Here is a 22,827-nt window from a genome sequence, read left to right as displayed (position 1 = left end):
CCCAAAAAAGAATTAGAAGACGACTCCCCACCCTTGCGAAAGCGTAGAAGACCCAAGAAAGAGAAACACCACAAAAAATGTCAGATGTGTTTGATGTATTTCTTAATTGGTTTTACTGATTTTTTTTCCTCTTCCTTTTTTCCTATTTTAAAAATCTTTCTGTTGTCATAAAAAATAGCTCCCTGGAAGCAAGGAAGGAGGAACGCAGGCAGAATTCCAGTTAATACAATGACAAAAGGTATCAATAGAAGCCATAGTTAAAGAAGCTTTAGTCGCAATGCCTGAAAGACATCAAAAGACTAAAGTTATCCCATGAAGATAGACTATATTCCTTTACAATAAAGAAAGGTGAGAAGTAAGAATTTTCTATTAAAAATTTAGAAAATAAAAGAAATTTAAACTCTGTGACTGAATCAAAAAAGGAAAAGTTACTACCTAAGCAAACCATTTGACTCAGCTACCTCACTATAGCAACAAACACCCCTGAACTAAGTGAATGTTGTCTGTATGCTGAATTAAAGTAAGCTTGTCAACCCCTCCAACCTTGCTTTCCTTATTAAAGCAGATCAAAAGAACCTGTGCTTTCCCAGGGTGCCGGCAGCTTTCTGGGTGCTGGCTGTGGATGGATCTTACACCCCCACAGAAGCTGCTAGCCAGATTGTTGAAACAATGCATTACCAATTACAATAGTTCAATTGTTCCAAGAAATATTCTCCATGAACAGCTACTATTCCCACTAGTGACCCAGATGGGATTATCAAAAGAGTAAGAATAGGGGGAAAAGAGACCCTATGGAAATTTGCCTGTAAGAAAGTCTAAGAAGGTCATTTCAAAAGCAAACAAATTTAATTTAATTAATTGCAACTCAAGGCCCTGACTCACTCCCTATACAGTGGGGCCTGGAACAGGCTAAAGCTTTTGAGACTTTGAAAACAAAATTGATCACCACTCCAGCATTAACTCTATAGAATCTAGAAAAACCTTTCACTCATTATGTTCATGAAAGTAAAAGACAAGCTTTGGGAGTACTAATTCATTCTTTATATCCAGAACCCAGGGCAGCTGCATATTTTTCAAAACAATTAAAATCCTTGACTGCGACAGCCACTCTAATTGAGGAAGCTTCTACACCTCTAGTTGACCAGCCCTTAGAAGTTCTGACTCCTTATCAAGTTCATAGCATCCTGAAAGCAGAAGGCTACTAGTGGTGTGCTAGCCACAGGCTCACCAAATATCAAGCCTTATTCTTAGATGCCTCTCACCTAATTCTTTGGGTGTGCTACACACTCCAGAACCCCAAAGTAGTGTGGCACACATAACAAATGCTTCAGAGAGCTAGATATTTAATAGTGAATTTTAATTCCCTCCAGGGAAATTGTCCTCTCCCTATTCTCCTATACTACCGGTATGGTCCCTGTTTGCTTAAACTCCTTGCCTGGGTGCATAGCCATCAACTTCCAGATGACTGCTCAGACTGTGAACCCCTTGAACTGCACCCATCGAGGCAGGGACAGCTCTACACCTCTTGCCAACATGAAGCAGTTTTAGAAGCTGAGACCTTTGACCTTAACCCCAAAAGAATTTGGGTGCCACTTGTTTCAGGGAGGAATGATGGGAGCCCCGGCAAACTCCCCGTCAATATTTGGGACCCAAATCCTTTTGGGGTGAGGGAAGAAGGTCTCAGCTTGAAGATCTTTCTCAAGAATTAACAGTCCATGTTACCCGCTTACCTCACTGGAAGCCTAAGTCACATGTGGTAGGAGGAGCTTCCTGACAGGAAAAGTAAGTTACCTTGCAAGAAATGAGGACAGGGAAAGAGAGAGAAAAGAGAGAGGAGAGAGAGAGAAAGCATTTCTGGCTGCTAACAGCTGTTGTTACAGTTTGAGCTGAAAAGGGAGACTTAGCTGTAAGACTGTTTTGGGTAAGGGTGGAACAGGTTTTGGGATGGCTAGGCTCCAGATTGTGATATTGTGTGTGGAATGTTTTCCTGCTCTGATAGATTGGACAAATGGCTTTTGGGATCTGGTTCTCTGGTGTGTGAATAAATGGTTTACTTTTTCTACCTTCTACGTGGCCAGTCTCGTATACTTTGTGACACAGAACTACATAGCCATTTTGACAATGATCATCTACATTGTTATTACTGTCTTACTGATACAGGGGATTATAAAGAAGAATTTTAAAACTAAACCAGCATGAATTTGACATTCACCCCATGCCATAAAAAACTTTCCAAGCGTCAGTATAACACTTTGACAATAGAACAGATTTTACATGTTTCTTAGAATTTTTGGCATGGCCACTATCCAAGGAATATTTGAGTTAAGTGAAGGAAAAAAAAAATGAATCACTGCTAGTCCAATGATAAGTTTCCAACACTCGTCAAGCTTAGCATCAGAAGTATAAGAAAGATTCCACGTCATATTTTCCTTCTCTTTTTATCCATGTAACCATTTTGGAATGTTGGTTTTATAATATTAAGAAATGAAGAAAGTCAGAACAATTGCTTCAAAGTGCTTATTACCTTTTCCTCAAATAGGCTGATTTGCCTCTCTCTTTTCCTAAAAGGGATTAAGGTGGGCCCAGAAGATGGAGGAACTAGAGAGGTATGATTTAACCCCCACGCTTCCACAACACAAGCTAGAACTATTGTGAAGAAAAAGTTACACAGCAGAACTGGGGCAATGCAAGTTAACTATGCCCCAGAAGGACTGCTCTGGGATCCATGTGGGACCTGATAACCCATGAAGATTATGAAGTCACCTCCTCCATTCATTGTTTTAATCTCTGTGATGGCAGCTTTAATTTGGTTGTTTCGTACTGTGTTTTACCCGATTTCAGGAAACTGTCATGACCTGAGGAAGTCAAAAAACATACATGTTTTAATACAAGAACTGTTTACTTGAACAGACGATCCGAGGCAGGAATTGTGAGTTTTGCTAGTAGTGACCCTTCTGGGTCAATAACAAAACATAGGGAGTTCGTGGTAAGAGAGAATATGGACAACAAAAAGCACTAGGTTATCAAAGTCAGCACTCTTTATTTTTTTACCTTTATATCTTTATCCTCACTTGTAGATTCTCCTTATACTTCCTTCTTCTGCTGTACTCCTTAATAAAGAGTAATGGAAAAGGATTCTTCCAGGAGTTGGAAGGAGGCTCATCAACTTTAGTATTCTCAGGGCCTTTGTCATTAGTCCCAGGTGGTAGTGGTTGCTGTTTGTCTTTTTTAATCTTCCTGTTCTATTTGTCTATTTCAAAGAGCCGTTTGATATCCTTATCTATAGCCAAACTATGTTCTACTTTTTCAAATATATGGCTGGAGCTAGGTTGTAAATCACCTCTGAGCCTTCTCCAGGAACTTTCAGAACAAGTCAGGAATATAACATGATGGATTTAGAGAAGGTATTATCAAATTTCGAGACTTCCCCCCCTTCCCCGGCCAAAGTTTAAGGAGCCCAGGTTTCAGTTCTTATTTTTAAAAATTTGGAACTTAAATGTAGTTTCTCCCTACCTAAGAAAAACATGCTACATCAAAAGAGTTTTTCGGCTTGTTGTTGCTTGTGAAACTTCAAGTAATTTTTCCAAAACAAAAGTATAAATGAATCAGCAAAAAAGACATTAAATTCTACCCAAAAGTTTCCCCCATTTAAAAAATGAAGGAGAAAGGGCTTAGCAAAAAAAAAAATATACTTGAGTTATGACAAAACCTCAAATATTTGAAAACAAATGAGACATTGGAATTTTTCACCATAGCCCAAAAACCAAGAGGCTTTGAGCCCATCTCATTTTGAGAACATAAACATAGGTGTTAACTGTTATAAAGCACCCTCTATCGGTCAATGAAGGGAACCTCTCCCTAGAATTCAGATTTCTCTCAATGGTTAATGATCTGGGTTTATAATACGAAAGAATAAAACTGAAGCACTCTCTCAGGTAAACATACTTGAAGTCAATAATCAAAGATTTCTCAAGATCAGTGCTTCAACACAGTTCATTTGGTCAAGGAGATTTTTTTTTTCCTTCTTCATTCAGGAAGACCCTTTGCAATCACGATCATCTTTCTTTTCTAAGGATAACTTATGATCTCTCACACTTGTGGTTGTTAGGGAGAAGTAATGGGCTGCTAAGAATCTGCCTTCCTATGTCTTAATAAAAAAACCAAGCTTCTACAGGCAATTAATCCCTGGGAGATTTTGTCATGCCATCCCCTGACACATTTCATAAATATGGAAATTGTTAAAGTGTTCTGACTTGTTAAAACTTCTGCAGCCTGTATAATGCACTCTTTGGCCTGAACATGTACAAAAGATCTGACTTGGCAAGCTGGAGGAACCTCTATCACCTTTTCCAGTGTGTACACATAGACAGGTTGAGCTTTCCGCCTGGAGCATGAATAAGTCAAACTTCACAAAGAAATGTTTATTTTACACTCTAGGAGGGGCTCTTTTTCTCAAGGAAAGAAAGGTGTGTCAAAGGCAGGGAATAAGGGTGTGTGCAAATAAATGTGGTTAAAGAGAAACATGACTCTAAATTCTAACTTACTGCACATCTCTCTGCAAACACTGGAGTTAATAAAAAATCTGGGTCACGAGGTAGGAGTGTCTGAACCTGGCAAGTTAACAAATCTTTTGAGTCTGAAATTACCACAGTAAGAGATAAACATTCCACCTAAATTTTGACCTTGACAAATCCAGATGAAAGGCAAACACTTTTTGACTACCATCTCAAATTGGGATGCTTAAAGAGTTTTTTTTTTTAATTTAACTGTCTAAAATTGGTAAACAGAACATACAAATTAACTGTTTATAACAATAAAAGTAAATCACAAGGAAATCTAGATTGCCATAGATCATGATTTCATTCCTTTTCTAAGTAAACCAAACACTACAGAAAACCATGAGAAGAAATTGTAGGCCTGAATAGTTGTCTATTACTCCTCAAAAAACACAGCCCTTAAAATTTAAGGGATCTTCTTAAGGAATTCCAAAGAAAATAACGTTTCAAAAAGATAAAAGTCTCCTAAAAAGCTCAAGAGATAAAAACAGTACTTTCTCCTTCCTATTACATTTCTTACCCTATAGGCTCCCAATATCACAATCATATTCATAGAGTCAGCTCCCCTCTTTCTGTAACTTTACAGAACTATCCTCCCTCAGTGTTGGAAATGACTTTTCCTATCCTATTTTTACATGTTTCAACAGAAGAGTACTTCTTCAAATCTCCAAAGCAAGGAGAGAAAGCATAGAGAAGTGAAGGGTCATATAACTACGAAGAATAGGTTTAGGAGGAGAAAAGATGTGAAAATAAGAGGCTGTGGTCTGACAGGAATTCCGGGGTTCTGGATCATGGAGATTGTTTAATGGTGTTCTTTAGAGTATGACTAACTCTGTGGGGCTTGAGGTGGAGTGAAAGTGTAGATCATGTCAACTGAGCAGGATGATAGCCTGGGAGGCCAGGCTATTTGAGGGGAGATTTTGCACCCGCACACACACACCCACACCCACACAAACACACACACCTGTATGTGAGAGATATATGTATACTCTATATGTAGAATATATATATATATATATATATACTGTCTATATATACATGCGTATTTGTTCATTCATTATTTTATTTGTTCATTTATTTATTTAGAGATATGGGGTGAGAACCTGAAACCTCGAGGCTACATGTGGCCATTTAGGTCCCTTTAATAAAAGGATTTGTTCTGTGAAGTCTGGATTCAATTAAAGGACTCCTCCCTTTGGTATGAGATACAGTTGGGATTGAGGATCTGATTATAGACTAGCTGGGTGGCTCAGTGGCAAGAGACCTGTGTCTGGACTCTCACTGGTTATAGTAAAATAAAATCTAGCAGTAGTTGTGGGATGGTTATTTTATTTTATAGGAATTAATTGGGACATAACACCTTGTGGTCTCTCTAAACTACGGCCAGACCATGGTGAAAATGTCCGTATCAACAACTTTCAAAGTTTCCATTAAGAGTGTATTATTGGGACAGCTTGGGGGCACAGTGGACAGAGCGTTGGCCCTGGAATCAGGAGGACCTGAGTTCAAATCTGACCTCAGACACTTTCTAAGTGTGACTATGGGCAAGTCACTTAACCATTTGTGCCTCAGTTTCCTCATCTGTAAAATGAGCTGAAGAAGGTAATGGCAGACCACTCCAGTATCTTTGCCAAGAAAACCTCAGATGAGGTTACAAAGAGCCAGATAGGACTGAAAAGCAATTGAAAAACACATTACATCTTTACAAACAAAATTGCTGAAATTTGTGATTCACTCCTTCAATGAAAGGAGGCTGGTGTGGTAGAGTTTGTTTGCCAGTATTCCAGCCCTAATCCTGCTTCTGCTTAACTGTGGCAAGTAATTAGGCAAGTCATTGAAACTGTTTTGTAAATTAATAACTAGCATTTATAAAGCACGGTAAGGTTGCCAAAGCACTTTGCATACATTCTGTCAGGAGGCCCTCACTACAAAGAAACTGAGATTGAGAGAGGTTGAGTGGCCTGCCTCGGTCCCAGGATCTCACTGCCAGCATCTGGGGCAGAATTTGGACTGGAGTCTTCCAAACTCAAAGTCCACCACTCGATCCACTAGATCACCCCGCTCCCACTGAGTGGATGGGATCAGATCACTGGAAGACACTTTCCAGTACTACTGCTTTATGATTTTAAGAAATATGCTTGAAAGAATTCTGACCAATCCATTGTAGAAAGCAACATTGGAATTATGGGGAAAAGAGTGACTAAGCTGTCTAAATCTTCTGACTCAAGAGATTGCACTACTAGACACATGCCTTAAGGAGGGCAACAAGAGAAAGGCCTCATAGGCACCAAGATATTTATAGTAGCACTTTTTTATGATTGCACAGAACTAAAGTAGATGTTCATCGATTCCGGGATTGCTAAATAAATTGTGGTATAGGAATGTAATAGAACATTATTGCTGTGCTGTAATAGGACGTTAAGAATATGAATACAACGGGCATAGCCAAGATGGCAGCTGGAAAGCAGGGACTTGCATGAGCTCCCTGCCAGGTCCCTCCAAAAACCTATAAAAAATGGCTCTGAACAAATTCTAGAACTGCAGAACCCATGATATAGCAGAGGAAAGCAGGGCTCCAGCCCAGGACAGCCTGGATGGTCACTGAGTAAGGTCTATTACACGGAACTGGGAGCCGAGGGGAGCAGAGCCCAGCTTGAGCCGCGCCTGGACCAACGAGACTGGGAGCCCAGTGGAACAAGCCCTAGCATCCTGAATCAGTGAGCTGTGGCAGTTACCAGACTTCTCAACCCACAAACACCAAAGACAACAGAGAATAACTGCAGAACCCACGAAATAGCAGAGGGAAACAGGGCTCCAGGCCAGGACAGCCTGGATGGTTGCTGGGTAAGGTCTATATCACATGGAGCTGGGAGCAGAAAGGAGCAGAGCCCAGCATGGGCCGCTCTAGGACCAACCAGACAGGGGGCCGGGTGGAACAGGCCCTAGCTCCCTGAATCAGTGAGCTGTGGCAGTTACCAGACTTTTCAACCCACAAACACAAACACCAAAGACAACAGAGAAGGTTAGTGGGAAAAGCTGCGGGGGACAAAGATAAAGGAGTTCTAGGTTTGGCCATGGCCCCAGGGGCGGCGCGGTGGTGCAGCTACAGAACTACAGCTGCACTTGCTTCTGGCCTTAGGCCCACCTAGTGGGAGGAATTAAGTGGAGGATCAGAGCAGGAGTGAAGAGCCTGCTTAAGATCCAAGTCAGGTCTGGGTTGGCAGTTCTCGGGGGTGGAAGAGCACTGGTGTGGCAGAGCTGACTGTATAGAAATAGCTCTGAAATCAACAGCGCATCCCCTCAAGCTTGGAACAAAGTACTCTCTGCTCCACAAGCAGTCATACCCCAATGAAAAACTCAAGGGTCAAGTAGTTGGCTGGGAACGTGGTCAGGCAGCAAAAACGCACTCAGATTCAGACGCAGACTTTGGAATCTTTCTTTGGTGACAAAGAAGACCAAAACATACCGCCAGACAAAGTCAACAAAGTCAAAGAGCCTACAACAAAATCCTCCAAGAAAAACATGAACTGGTCTCTGTCCATGGAAAAGCTCACAAGGGAGTTGGAAAAGCAAATTAGATTAGTAGAAGAAAAAATGGGACAAGAAATGAGAATGATGCAAGAAAACGATGAAAAACAAGTCAATGACTTGCTAAAGGAGACCCAAAAAAATACTAAAAAAAAAATATTGAAGAAAACAACACTTTAAAAAACAGACTAACTCAAATGGCAAAAGAGCTACAAAAAGCCAATGAGGAGAAGAATGCCTTGAAAAGCAGAATTAGCCAAATGGAAAAGGAGGTCCAAAAGACCACTGAAGAAAATACTACCTTAAAAATTAAACTGGAGCAAATGGAAGCTAGTGATTTTATGAGAAATCAAGATATTATAAAACAGACCCAAAGAAGGGGTTTTCATTTGTCCCTCCCTGGATCTGCCATTAACGGAGGAGAAGGTTTCCATTTGTGAGTTAAACTCATCAAGATAAAAGTCATGACCCAAAGTAATTAAAGACAGACACGCACACACGCACCCTTTAACAGTTTCAGTTTATGTAAAAAGGGTCATATGTTCATCATGGGAAATAAATGTTATAGATAAACTAAATGAAAAATTAAAGGCAGAATTATAAATCCAAGAATAAAATATAAACATTCAAGCTCACAAGATCATTATTTTTATGAAGTAGGACATCAAACCAAGGAGACGAATCTACATAGAACAAACTTGGTTAAAGATTAAAATCTTTACTCCATTAAATTACAAAAATAGTAATTTATTCACAAGTGCTTTGCAGATCATAATGAAGCTTTCTATGGAGAAAAAAAATCTTAACATGAATTGCTCTATATGCCATTATTATCAGCATCTAAAAATGGCAAACCAAAATTTTAATCTGTCAATACATCACAAGTTTAGAAATAAAAAGTTTTTACAGGTCCTAAAAATAGTACCAAATAAAGATTTAGAAGACTTGATATATTCAGTCAGGTAGTCACTTCCTTAAAAAATAATACTTCCTATTTACAAATGCAAATTTATTTTTGCACTTCAAAAAGCTTTGAAAACTAAAGTTAATCCTTTGGTATTGCTGAGGGAAAGTTGTATTACAACTGTCTCGCCTTTCTTGAAAAATCCATTGAAGAAACTGACTATCTAAAAGCTGTTACAAAATCTATGGAACTGTTTATTATCAAAATAAATCTTCAAAGTCCAGGCAAATGTATAGTATGTGCATTGTTTATCTCCAAAAGATGGGGTACATGGAAAAACTTAGAAGAGTCAAGTGTTATTACATTGCAAAACAAACATATGGATAAATATAATAAGGATAAACATAGTGAGTTTTGTTCACAAATTGAAGAAGCTGGATGCACATGGAAGAGTTTGTAGAAATTGCGATGTTTAGCAGATCAACAGGAATAATGGGCTCAGGATGGCGTTCAGAAAAGATCATTTGCAATATATTCAACAGTCTTTCTAAAATTACAACACTGGTCCAGGCATGCAGGTTAATTTGTAAAACAGCCCTTCAAAAAATGGAAAAGAGAAAAACAATTCATGTCCTGTATTTTAAGTGCCAAGAAAGCATTTTGGCTAGTGAAAAAGGATTGAAAAAAAATCCTAATGAATAAAAACCAATTATAAATAAATCTAAAGTTAAAATTTATCTTTGGATATACCTTATGATGTATTTCTAAAAACCCTGAACCCACAAATGGATAGCTTTAGTTGGTGAAATTTGAAAGGCTACACATACGATAAAGCAAGAAACATGTCAGGCTAAGGCTACATCAGGGAAAAATAGCAATATTGCAGACATCTAAAACAGCCTCTCTTAACATGGTGTAATATTACATTTTTTCTTGAAAAATTTAAAAACCTCACTTACCATATTGAGCTTTGAGTGTCCTCAATGTCAGAGGAACTCTCACCAAAATCCCTTCTGAATCATTGGGTTAAATATCAAAAGATAAAAGGTAAACCATTGTAAATAAATAAGCTCCTGAACAATTCTTTCATTTACTTAACACAGAGGATACAATAAAGTTTTACTAGTTTTCTAATTTTTTCAAGGCCCTCCAATCCTTACTGAATCAAAGCAAGTAGTAATCCAACAGTAGAATACTTTTGAGACATGCACATCCTGTCTGCCATTAGGTTAAAAATGTCAACTGTTTATAACTAAAACAAATAACAAATAATAACACTGGAAATCACAGGACCAAGAGTCTATTAGTGGTTCTGCTTAATGTTGACATTGTAACATGGGTAAAATAACTATCCTAGGCCTCAAAAGAACCATATATCCTCTTCCTAGGCTTTGTAAAATGTCCATTATACATAATATGTATTCTCAAATATTGAGGAGGATCTTAATATTTTACTGACATGGTATAACTAGTACAGATTACAGGGAACATACAAGCCAATTATTGCTAGATAAACTCTCCCATTACCTGTTCATTTCAATAATAGGAACATTCTTCAAAATGTATCAAGCCATAGGTAATGTAATAATTGCTTCTATGCTAGGAACTGTGCTACTGTAGTTATTTCCAGATACAAATGTAACAATCAATTGAACTATTTCCTCCCGCACTCCCCCAATTCGCACTCATAAGTTCAATTTTGGAAGGAATGAAATGATCCCAAAAAAAAAAAAAACCTAACTGTTCAGTAACTGAGAACTGGGAAACATCTCAATTATAGTAAGGCCAAGTCGAACCAAGTTTCAACAATCCAGCTAGCAACTACTGTGGAGGTGAAAAACCAACACAAGCCCAACAACAAGAACACTGCCAGCATAGGGATTTGTGATCTGCTTTACTAAGGAAAACAATGTTAAGGGGTCAATAATTTTACTTTAATCCAACATACAGGCAACATGCACTTAGTTCAGGGGAAAAAGCCAACACCCTGAACTTCAGAGCAAATATAAACACAAAAATATGTTAGAAACAGACCAAATCACAATTCAGTTACCAGAAAGCATTAAACTCTGATTTCACGTTCGACAACACCTGGCCCAGAGTCGTGCGCCACTCCTCCTGTAGCTCAGAGCGCCAAGAAAAAGAAAGCCAACCCGTGGTTTTATATCTTTTTCAGGGTCAAGGGTGAGTCATACATGGGAATCGCCCACATGACCTTAAATCATCACAAAGAGGCAACTTAAACCCACATGTTTTAAAAGCCTCTGATGTCCCAAACATGCCACTCAAAACCCATGTAAACTAGGCCCTCCCCTGAGGAAGGGAGGTCACCAAGGACTCCCAATCTAATCAAGGCAACAAAGACCAAACTCTTCAAGGGCACTTGGTTGAACTGAATGCTAAGAGCCCATTTTGATTGCCAACACAACCCAATGCACCCTGGGCCATCACTAGTGGTCCCAATCTTTGTTTTGACACTGGACTCCAATGCCTCTAGAAGCAAGAGCAAGGCTGATGACTTTGAACATTTCTGCCTCACTCCAATTCACAACCAAATCAAGACATCAAGCTCACGATGTCATTGGTCCTCATGGAAACGAAGGATAAATACACCAAACAGCAACAAGGGCTCAGGGTAGTGTGAAGATATATACTTCTTAAACTATTTCTTAAAAAGCTCCTTTCAACGTATTTACTTTCAGTGTAGTCAGGGAGAAGACAATTATCTCTAAGAACTTATTCCAATTAAACCCTATTGTCTTCCTTAATTTTCTCTTTTAGTTTAGGGCACCAGTATCTTGCAAGTCACACAGGCTCAAAACTGAGGTATCATGGTTGACTCCGCTCTCGCAGTCTCTCTCCTTTTTGGTACCAAATCTTTGGGCAAATGCTGTCAATCCTACATTTGTAATATGTACGTACAGTTCTTTCCGCTGATACCACTAAGATTCTGGTGCTCTAATTATTCCCTACCTAAACTATTACAAATACTCTTCAAATTTCTCCTAGTGATGACAGTACATGCTTTACTCATCTTTCAAAATGATCTAATCAAAGAACAAGTGTTACTATGTCACATTTCAATAATCTGGAAAGGCTCCTTAGCATTTCTAAGAAGAAATAAAAAAATTCTATCATTGGTATATAAAGCACTGTATAACCTGAAGAGAAGTATTCATGCAGTTCTCTTATACCTTACTATTCTTGCCCCTTTCCCACACACTCTACAATTAAGGAACACCGGCTTTTCTTCCTGTTCTTCACACAAGCCACAATGCCCTCCCTCCCCACATCCACCTACTGGCTTCCTTGGCTTCCTTCGATTTCCACCTAAAACCTCACCTTCTACAAGAAACCTTTCCTGATCAATGTTATACATACTAGCTTCCCTCTATTGATAATCTACAATTTACCAGGTATGAATTTATATCTCCATTAAGTTGTTTGCACATTGCCTCCTACACCTTAGGAACATGGGCTTTTTTAGGTTGGAAAGGGGAGATGCACTTTTCTTCCTGTCAACAATAGTGAACAACATAGCCTGACACAAAGTAAATTCTGAATAAATTCTTACTGAAAATCACCTCAAGGCAAAGGTGTATAATAAAATGGAATGTTAAAAAAAAAAAGCTCATGGCATATTATGATGGATGTAATAGTGGTATGATATTAGTCTACACCCATGAATACATAGTCTGCTACAAAAGTACCCAGGGAAAGTTGAAATACCCCGTGTTCACAATTGGAGAGGCAACCATGAAGGGAACATACATATTTGAGACAATATACAGCTGTACCACAGTGCACTTAGAAGTTTTTCTGATATGCTTGCATTGTTCCAAAGGGAACTGGCATCTTTGCTGAGAGACTTGTTCTACAGGGCCCATGGACTTGTTACTGGATGAAGCATTTTATTGTGGGCTCTCACTATTTGACTCAACTGAAATGCACGCCCAGAATTCTACTAGGGTATTTTGAGAGAGACCCAGAATCAACACGATCATCAGAAGTGTTGGCTCTGGGACCTGCCATCAGCTAAGCAATATAATACCAGCAGACTAAGATCCTTTTTTCTTCATGTTCATTTACTACACTGAACTCCATAGATGCAACTCCCTAAGAGACTTCACTCCCAGCAGCAGCCTAACATTCTCTACTCCTCTCATTAATTTATTCCACTAAACTCTCTGGCAGACTTCACTCTTTTTTTTAACCCTGCTCTCTTCCATTTGACAGAAGGAATTTTAAAAAGGGACCAGGAAGCCTGTATACTTTTGTCTTCAAGATACTTTTATGGAGATGGAGAAAGACATCTACCCTATTTATACTACATTCTATAAAAGCCCAAAGGGGAAAGGGAATGAAGAACACCCAGAGCAGGGGGTTTTACCTTGGTTGTTGGCTTTCTACTCAATCACCAAAGCTTATCCTCCTCCGAGCTGTCAGAGGTGGTTGACTCACCTGATATTAAAGTTTCCAGTGAGGTGTCAGGTACATTCAATTCATGGCAAAGACCTTTTTTGAAATTTTACTGTAGCTCATGGAAATATTTCTTGACAGCTTTTATACAATGAGTCCCAATCTTAAAAAAGCTCACAATCTATATGGGAGACAAAAGATTTGTAATGACTTATTTCTTTCCTCTGGCACAGATCAAAAACGTACTCTGTGGCTCAGTGCATTAATTGCTATAATTAAAAAATTTTGGTGAGAAACTTCTCTTGACTTGGGTTAGCTGGTAATTTCAAAACATATTTCATTAATGGATTCCTATGAAATCCTTCCCAACACAATTTGCAATATGTGTAGTAAATTTCTAAAATGCCAGTCAGGTCAAAAATAATACGTGTTCTTTGATAAAGGCTGTTAACCCACACATTGCTAATCAAAGTGTGTATCATTTTAATTCAAATGTAATAAGGAGACGCAATTGAGAAGCAGCCAGAAAGGGAAAGAGAGAGTTTTAACACTGCAATGTTTGTCAACAGATGAAAAAAGTGATTTGTGAAATTAGACAGTACGATTTTAGGATGTATTCAAAGAGGTATGATATACAGAACATGCCATTCTCTGCCAAGATAGGACAAATCTGGACTTCTGTATCAAATTTAAGGTACGCGATTTTACAAATCCCCTTGAAAAGTTGTCAAATGTCCAGAAGGTGATCACCAGGATAGTGAAAGAACTATAAGGGTCATCTAAAGGAATTAAGGATGTTTAGCCCGGGGAAGATATGATTTAAAGGGAATGACAGATATTTTTAACATTTTTTTTTAAAAACACATTAGGTGTAAGAAAGATCAAGTTTGTTCTACTTATCCCTCCAAACACAACTACAAATAACAAAAAGTATCAAAGAAACATACTGACAGGCAGTTTAATTACACAGTGATAAAATAATGGCTTATCCTGTACCAGCACAGGAGACAAATCATAGAATCTGAAAGGTGAAATTTACCTTAGAATTATCTAGGTGACACATAGAACGCTATCAGGAGTTGAAATTCATTCTCAGGCATTTACTAGTTTTATTGATGATCTTGACCAAGTCATTTAACCTCTGTCTGCCTATTTGCTCATATATAGGATGGAGATAATAAAAGCAACTTCCAGAGTTGTTGTATGGATGAGATAATATTTGTAAAGTACTGCACAAAGTTCCATTTCAAAGCTATCATTATCATCATCATCAGTTGATCTTACTATAAGGTAAAAATCTGGTAATGATTGGAACTATGCAGAAATAGAGAAAGATACCTGAGGTGATAGTCTGGGTCCCTGGTCAGGCAGCCTGGTATAATTCATAGCACATTGGAATAGAAGGAAGAAAGAGCTGGGTTTAATTCTCACCTCAGACACTTAATGAGTGTATGATCACAGGCAACTTATTCACCCTCACTGGGCCTCAGTTTCCTTATATGCAAAATGGGATCACTTCCACCTCTAAATGCAAGATTATGATTTTAAGTACAGTCAGTATAACCAGGGAAAGAGGATAGTTCAGAAAATACAAGAGATGATTGTTCAGGGAGGGGTTGGAGTAATATTAAGTGTAAGAAGAACCACCAAGAATATAAAAGACTGATAACAACAATAATCCTTTCAAAAGCTTTATAAATGTGAACTCACTTTACCCTCACCACAGGGGAGGGGTGTTATTATTATACAAATTTTACAATTAAGAAAACAGCAGCTCAAAAGATTAAATGATTTTCCCAGCATCACAAAGCTAGGGTCTTAGGTAAGATTTGAACTCTGGTCTTCCTGACTCTAGGTTCAGCACTCTAAGCTACGTTCTAACAATGAGATTATGCAATTTTTTACCTCTACTGGCACAAAATAAGCATAAGAACAAACCATTATTTTATCACATTCCCTCATATATCAAATGAGATAACTATGTGAAGTGCTCTCAGGTATTAAGCAAATCTTTATTGTTATTATTATCATTATTATATAACTCCGATCTCATCTGCATAAGAGTTCGAACGCTATCATTCCCCAATATAAAAGGCTCACCATTTCTTTAAACTCTCCATGTTTCTTTGACAACTTTCCTTTATTTTCTATCTCATGAAGACAACAAAAAACAACAAAAACCATTGGTAAAGGATTTTCAGATCTACTCATCATGGGAATATTTGCTTTAAAAAATGCATTTTACTCATTACCTTTCTCCAAATTTCTTTTCTGCTCCTCTTTGCTTCCAGTTCCAATAAGCACCTTCTAGGATGAATGAGCATAAATTGGAGGGGAAAAGTTCTCAAATGCAAAGTGTCAATCATCTAAACTCTTATTTAGTTACCTAACCATAATCATGTCTTAAAAGGAGATTGTATCAAATTACTAAAGAGGTTATTTCCAATTGATAAAATAAAGCCTCCTCACTGTCTTCTTCTCACCCAATGGTCACTAGGAAAAAGAATCTGTACTTAAAAAGATTATTTAATAACTTTCATTTTTGTAACTACCATTATTGCTAGTTCCCTGTGAGATGTAAAAAATGTGGATAAACCAGTACCTTCTGTCCTCAAATACATTATAATCGAGTAACAGAGTTAAGATATACACACATGAAATAATGAGAGAATAGTCAAGTATAAAATAAGGTCATTAAGTAAAAAGATCATCATGCTCCAGGGAATCCTACCAATCTAGATTCAAATCTAAAGGATCCCCAGAAGATCCCCAATGGAAATATTAACCCAACAATATTCAGATTACAACTATACTTGAATTAAATAATTTGTCTGAAAATGCATTACCATATCGTATTTATATTTAAAATGTTGCAAATGGAAAAGATACTGATTATATTTAATAAACATTGCACTAATCAATTCCAAAGGAGTATGCTGAAATTGAATACAAGTCACAATCCTTCTAATTTGTTTCTCATTTGCTTTAAAAAATATGAAAGATATGTGAAAATGGATCTTCAATAGCTCTAAATTCTAAGCAGTGTTGTTATTTGATAAGATACGTATAAAAATTCACAAATAAAATTATCTGGAGTCATTTTTCATTTAGTTTGGGTTCATGAGAAGTCTTTATTTGGCATTTGGAGGTAGTGGGGAAAGTAATGATTTTTTAACTTGTAATCAATCAACCATCAGTGAACATGCACAAAACCCCAAACACCACGTAAGAATACTACCCTTTCATCCTAGACTGAAAGAACTATGTCCTAAGCCAAAATGGTATTTTACCTGTTTTTCCTTAAGTCTTACCTGTGACATTTCAAAAGTTGGATAAAGATCAGAAAAAATTGGTCAACCAATTGATGAACCAGAGCTAACAAACTGTAAATCTTTTCAAATAAATTACCAATTATAAATAAAACTATCACATTATCATTAAACAATTAATGGAAAATACTTACAAATTAAAAATTTTTTTCAGCGAGAACAGATAAATTTCAAGGACAGGTGTGATGTTTCAATTTCCACTGTCTCTTTGGTGTCTAGTTTGAATCTTTATCATTACTTAAATCACACTGAGTCAAAGTTCTTTGCACTTGAAGAACACACGCGTACACGTACACATACACACACACACACACACACCCCTTTCAATGGCCACAAGACCTTCTCAGAACTTTCAGAATATGGAGGATTTCCTTATGAATCATATACTTGAAATAAATCTCCTTTCCATCTACTTCACAACCGCGGTAGTGTGAGTAGGTCAAAGGATCACAGACTCAGAAGGGAACCTAAAGGTCATGTAGTCCAAATTCCTCATTCTGCAGTTGAGAAAACTGAGGCCCAAAGAGATAAAGTGATCTGTCCAAGGTCACATGGACAACAAGTGGTAGAACTGGGTTTCAAGCTCAGACACATTCTTCCCACTATCCCAAATTGTTGTGCATTTAATCATATATGCTGAAAATACTCAAGATAAGCCTATGTAACTAATTCACAACTAATAAATTATATAACAGTAATTTGATTATTATAAAATGATTCTGTCTTTAGGAACATAAATTCTGAGTTACACTTGGGACAGTAGCAGCCAATTTCAATACCAGCTTTCTCTTGGGCTCGTTTCTTACTCTACTACTTACTTGGTGACCTCATCAAGTCCTAATCTCTCAAAATCAGGGGGCAACGTAGGAATAGAATCTACTAGTAACCTCCTCAAAGAAACTCCCAAATGAATAAAATCTGACAGGTGCATTAGAGTCAAAAGTCACAACCTCCAGGTCAGAGGTAAAATACTGCAAATGTCTAGAAAGAAAGAAATGAAGTAGAAAGGAGCCAGAGTCAAGATCACACAAAATTTCAGCAACAAGTATTAAAGAGCAAAGAGCTTCTAATATTCTATTAAAGAAGGGAAATGATAACGAATTATGCCAAGAACAGTTTATCCAGCAAAACTAATCATAACCTTAAAGGGGGGGGGGGGGGGGGGGGCTGGGGCCAAATGGATGTCTTAAGGACTTTCAAGCATCATTAAGGAGAACTAAGAACAATAACCCTTTAGACTTCTTCACTGAAAGCTAGAATGCACAGAAGGCCCCAGGAATCCTGCAGAGATCTTCAGAAAGACAAGCTTGGGCAGGTGAGATGTGGAACACAGAATAAACCTGCTGGGCTTACAATAGAGACCACTGTGCAACAACAGGACAAAGGCAAGTGGAATGAAAAAGCCCCTAGCCAAAGAGCAACCTAAGCTTCCTAAACAAGACACAAGAAAAGTCACCTACCGCGCAAATAAGCCACAGGAAGCTCCAGCAGAGTGCAGTGTGGAGTTGCTCGCAGAGTCAGTAGCTATAGCAGCATAAGCCAAGGTACAGGAGAAATGGGCTAACAAAGGTCATGACCAGGCATCTCTGAAGCACTCCCAAACAGCCCAACATGGAAGAAGCCCCTAAGCCCAAAAGGAAGAATAAAAGACTCCAGGCAGGGCTTTCATACAGGGGGAGGTCTAGAGGCCAGTGGCAAAAGAAAGTCCGAAAGCAGGGTCCAGGATGAGAGCAGTCCCAGAGTCTTATGAAGGAGAGAAACAGTCTTGGAATCAGGTAACCCCTAACCACATGATGCCATTAAAAAGCCTGGCTCAAGCATGAGGTCCCAAATCTAGATACTCTGAAGTTCCACTTTACACCCACATACTATCAAAGATGACCCAAATAGAAATGGTAGATGGGTTGTGAAATAAACAGGCACACTGACAGACCATTAATATAACTGTAAAATTGTCTAGTCATTTTGGAAAGCAATTTGGAACAGTACTAAATCACTGACAAACCTGTGCATATGCTTTTCTCCAGCTATAACAGTACTATGTACAAAAAAAATTAATAGCAATTTTTTAGTGATATACAAAAACTGTAACCTATGGGAATACTGTCCTATTGGGGAACAGTGAAACAAATCATGCTATATGAATGTAAGGGATTATATTACTGTGTCATGAAAAATAATGTTTCAGAAATTTCAAAATAATAATAAATAAAAATAATGTCTCAGTTTCAGAAGAAATCATTAGATCACAAAGAAGAACAACTTTGAAAGAGTTTGAAATTCTCATCAATGCAAGAACAAATCAGTTCAGAAGACTGAAGATGAAACATACTAATCTATTGACAGAGAGGGGATAAACTTAAAACAGAGAGAATGAAATACATTTTGGGTATAGTAAAAGTTTGAACTTTACTTTGGGAGATTACCTTTTTGTGATAGTTTTCTTTCCTTCTTTGGGAGGGAAGGGAGTTGGGATTAGAGGGCAGATAATAAAAGCATGTAAAAATAAATTAATGAAAAGATTTAAAAGATGCATTTTGATTAAATATCCTTTACATACCATTAACAAGCTACTTGGCATTTTAACAAACCATAACACAAATGTTTAAAAACTGAGCCACTTGAGTACACTTTAATATTCATAATTCATTATTTTTGCAAATCTCTAATCTTGATTTGTATTACTTTTATCAGAATTTCCAAGTTTTTCAAATTATTACGTGAACAGTAATAGACCTTATGTAAAAACGAGTTCTAAACACAAATCTCTAGCCACCCTTGGTCAGTAGCTACCTAACAATAATAGATCATTTCAGCAAAGAATGATATAATGAGACTACCTACGTGGGTTAAAGTGGGATTAAGCCAATTACCTATGGCATACCAAGTAAAAGAAAAATATTTATATCATGACTTTTTCAAGATACCATCATCGCAAAAGTCAAAGGCATCTGTTTTCAGCCTCACGGACTTCCGAAGGGTCCCTTAGGACTAGATACTCATGTACCCGGATGACTTGAGTGGTTAAGAACAACAAACAGGAAGGGTAAATATCCTAAATTTGGGTGGAGCTAAAAGAATGTCTTCTTCTGATCCCAATCACCAGGACAGTTTTCCTAATAGCTTACCAAGATGTTAATCCATCATCATCTTTTAACCATACTTTTCGCAAGCCATACACACTCAAAACTCCTTAAGAAAAAGGTATAGTCATGATCTGTACAACTAATCAACTAATGTGAAAATACAGTGCCTCTTCTGATCATCCCTATAGCACCTATAAGTGGCAACCACATTTCCCTGGACACCTACTGAGGCTAACATAATCCCACTCAAATTTCACCAATTAATCTACTTAAAGCTTTATTGTAGAATGCCTATAGTGACCTACAACTAAATTCTGATGTTACTCAAAACAGGGGCCATGCTCACAAAGAGGCATCTGATTCTGATGTAAGGTAATCGTAGGTGTGGGAAGAGAACACTGATCCAACTAACATTTCCCATCCCCCTAAAGGGGGGGACTTCATCACCTTTTTGCTCACTGCAGAGGGGATCCATTTTTATGGATGCAAGGATGCAAAACTAGCACAACCCACTTAAAAAATGACAAAGGACAGACCCCATCTAAGATGTCTAAATGATGTAACAGAATTTGCAAAAATAGACCTTTCCTGAGTTATCCAAGCTGCTAGAACGCTTGCAGTCAACATTGTATCCCATACCCTCACTAGTGATCCCAGAGACTCACTCATTAGGTTGTTAAACAGCCTCTACTACACAATTTCTCCAACTACTTAAGTGGTAAAAATGTGAAAAAAAAAAAAAAGATGTAAAGACCTTCTGATTCTGCTGCAAATTATGTCACTTCTCCAGATAACAGTAGTTGCTGAAGTCTAAGGGATTCATCTCACCACTGAATTACCATGCCTCCTATTTACTCACTACCATTTGCTAGAATTTTAGTCCTACTACCAACAGTATTCCCAACACTCTACAATGAAATCTAAGGGTGAGTCAATTTGCTTCCCATACCTGCAGCCAATTGGTATGCACCAATTATCATTACCTACTTCACCATAACTAGGTTTGATTAAATCACCTGCCCTAATGTCATCCAGGCATAATTCTTTAAAAAAAAAACTGCATTTTCATCCATCTCTAACTTGGGATGAATGTTTCAATACAAGTTATTTCCAATTTCATTAACTTGAAAATCCAACTTTTTTCTCAAATAATTATGGTTTGTCACAGTTGCGTTTCCTTACAATGTAGTCATTTAATAAACTGATCTCTATATTCTGTTCAGTGCTGTCTGCAATGGATCATCTTGTCTTTCCATGCTTCCTATGAATATGTATCTTTTATCAATTTTGGGGATACAATAATATTCTTTTTTGGGTTTTTTTTGGAATTTTTAGTATTTCCAGGATTTAACACAAATAAAAATCTGCAAAGCTTTTTACTCATTTTCTTCACTCCTCAGTCTAGCATTTGGATTGGTGATCTTGATGGCGAGCTGAGCTGCTCTCTCAACAATAACTTTCCGATTCTTAGAGGATACATTGTGAGCGATCTCAGCACAGTAAGATTTGTTGCACATCAGGAGCACCTCGAGCTCTTTGACGTTGTGCACCAAAAACTTCCTGAATCCACTCGGTAGCATGTGTTTTGTCTTCTTACTGCTTCCATAACCAATATTGGGCATCAAGATCTGGCCCTTGAATCGTCTTCGCACCCTGTTGTCAATGCCCCTTGGTTTACGCCAGTTTCTCTGGATCTTGACATATCTGTCGGACTGGTGCCGGATGAACTTCTTGGTCCTCTTCTTGACGATTTTAGGTTTCACGAGGGGTCTGAGGGCAGGCATGGCGCCGGCGAAGAGATAGCCGCCCCTCCAAGGGCAGCGCCGACAGAAAAAGAGAGAAAGAAAGCTACAATAATATTCTATTATACACACATACTGTAATTTGACCAGCCATTCCCTATGGCTGATCATTACCTAACTGATAGCCCCTGAATTTATTTATACAGTAGGTTTAATAATATTAATATATTCATACTGCAATAGGAAGAGATATCTAAAGTACTTTGAGACTTCCGGGGGTGGAGCCAAGCTGAAAAGCAAGGACTTGTGTGAGCTCCCTGCCAGGTCCCGCCAAAAAACTATAAAAAATGGCTCTGAAAAAATTCTAGAACTACAGAACCCACAAAATAGCAGAGGGAAGCAGGGATCTAGCCCAGGACAGCCAGGATGGTCGCTGGATGAGGTCTATCACACATGGAGCAGAGGGGAGTGGAGCTCAGCGTGGGCGGTGGCAGGACCAACCAGACCAGCAGCAGACAGGAACAGGCCCTAGGGCCCTGAATCAGTGAGCTGTGGCAGGAACCAGACTTCTTAACCCACAAACACCAAAGACAACAAAGAAGGTTAGTGGGAAAAGCTGCAGGGACAGAGTGAAAGGAGGTCCCGGTTTGGCCACCGCCCCAGGGGCAACAGAGGTGGTACAGTTACAGAACTACAGCTGCAGTTGCTTCTGGCCCACGTGCTAGGAGGAGTTAAGTGAAGGATCAGAGCAGGAGTGCAGAGCCTGCTTCAGATTTGCGTCAGGTCCGCGTTGGCAGTTCTTGAGGAAGGAGGAGTGCTGGTGTGGCAGAGCTGGCTGCATAGAAATAGCTCTGAAATCAACAGCACATCCCCCCTCAAGCTTGGAACAAAGTACTCTTTGCTCCACAAGCAGCCATACCCCGCTGAAAAACTCAAGTGTCAAGTAAGCTCCCTGGGAACATGGCCAGGCAGCAAAAACGCACTCAGATTCAGTCTCAGACTTTGGAATCTTTCTTTGGTGACAAAGAAGACCAAAACATACAGCCTAAAGAAGTCAACAAAGTCAAAGAGCCTACAACAAAAGCCTCCAAGAAAAACATGAACTGGTCTCAGGCCATGGAAGAGCTCAAAAAGGATTTGGAAAAGCAAGTTAGAGAAGTGGAGGAAAAATTGGGAAGAGAAATGAGAAGGATGCCAGAAAACCATGAAAAACAAGTCAATGACTTGCTAAAGGAGATCCAAAAAAAGGAACGAAAAAGTGGA

General features: G+C 38.4%; 2 protein-coding genes across 2 annotated transcripts in view; both read right to left on the bottom strand.

The window, feature by feature from the left end:
• Positions 1 to 22,827, bottom strand: part of RAD51B (RAD51 paralog B) — an 817,688-nt gene that overhangs the window by 708,482 nt on the left and 86,379 nt on the right.
• On the bottom strand, positions 21,199 to 21,630 carry LOC118828287 (60S ribosomal protein L32-like). The gene has a single exon (XM_036734813.1). It carries the CDS (start codon positions 21,604 to 21,606, stop codon positions 21,199 to 21,201), a length of 408 nt encoding a protein of 135 aa, XP_036590708.1. The 5' UTR covers positions 21,607 to 21,630.

The sequence above is a fragment of the Trichosurus vulpecula genome, chromosome 8 (assembly GCF_011100635.1).
Source record: "Trichosurus vulpecula isolate mTriVul1 chromosome 8, mTriVul1.pri, whole genome shotgun sequence".
Taxonomy (NCBI): Eukaryota; Metazoa; Chordata; class Mammalia; order Diprotodontia; family Phalangeridae; genus Trichosurus; species Trichosurus vulpecula.
Note: the sequence above shows the minus strand (reverse complement) of the source record. Positions and strands in the feature narration are given on the sequence as shown.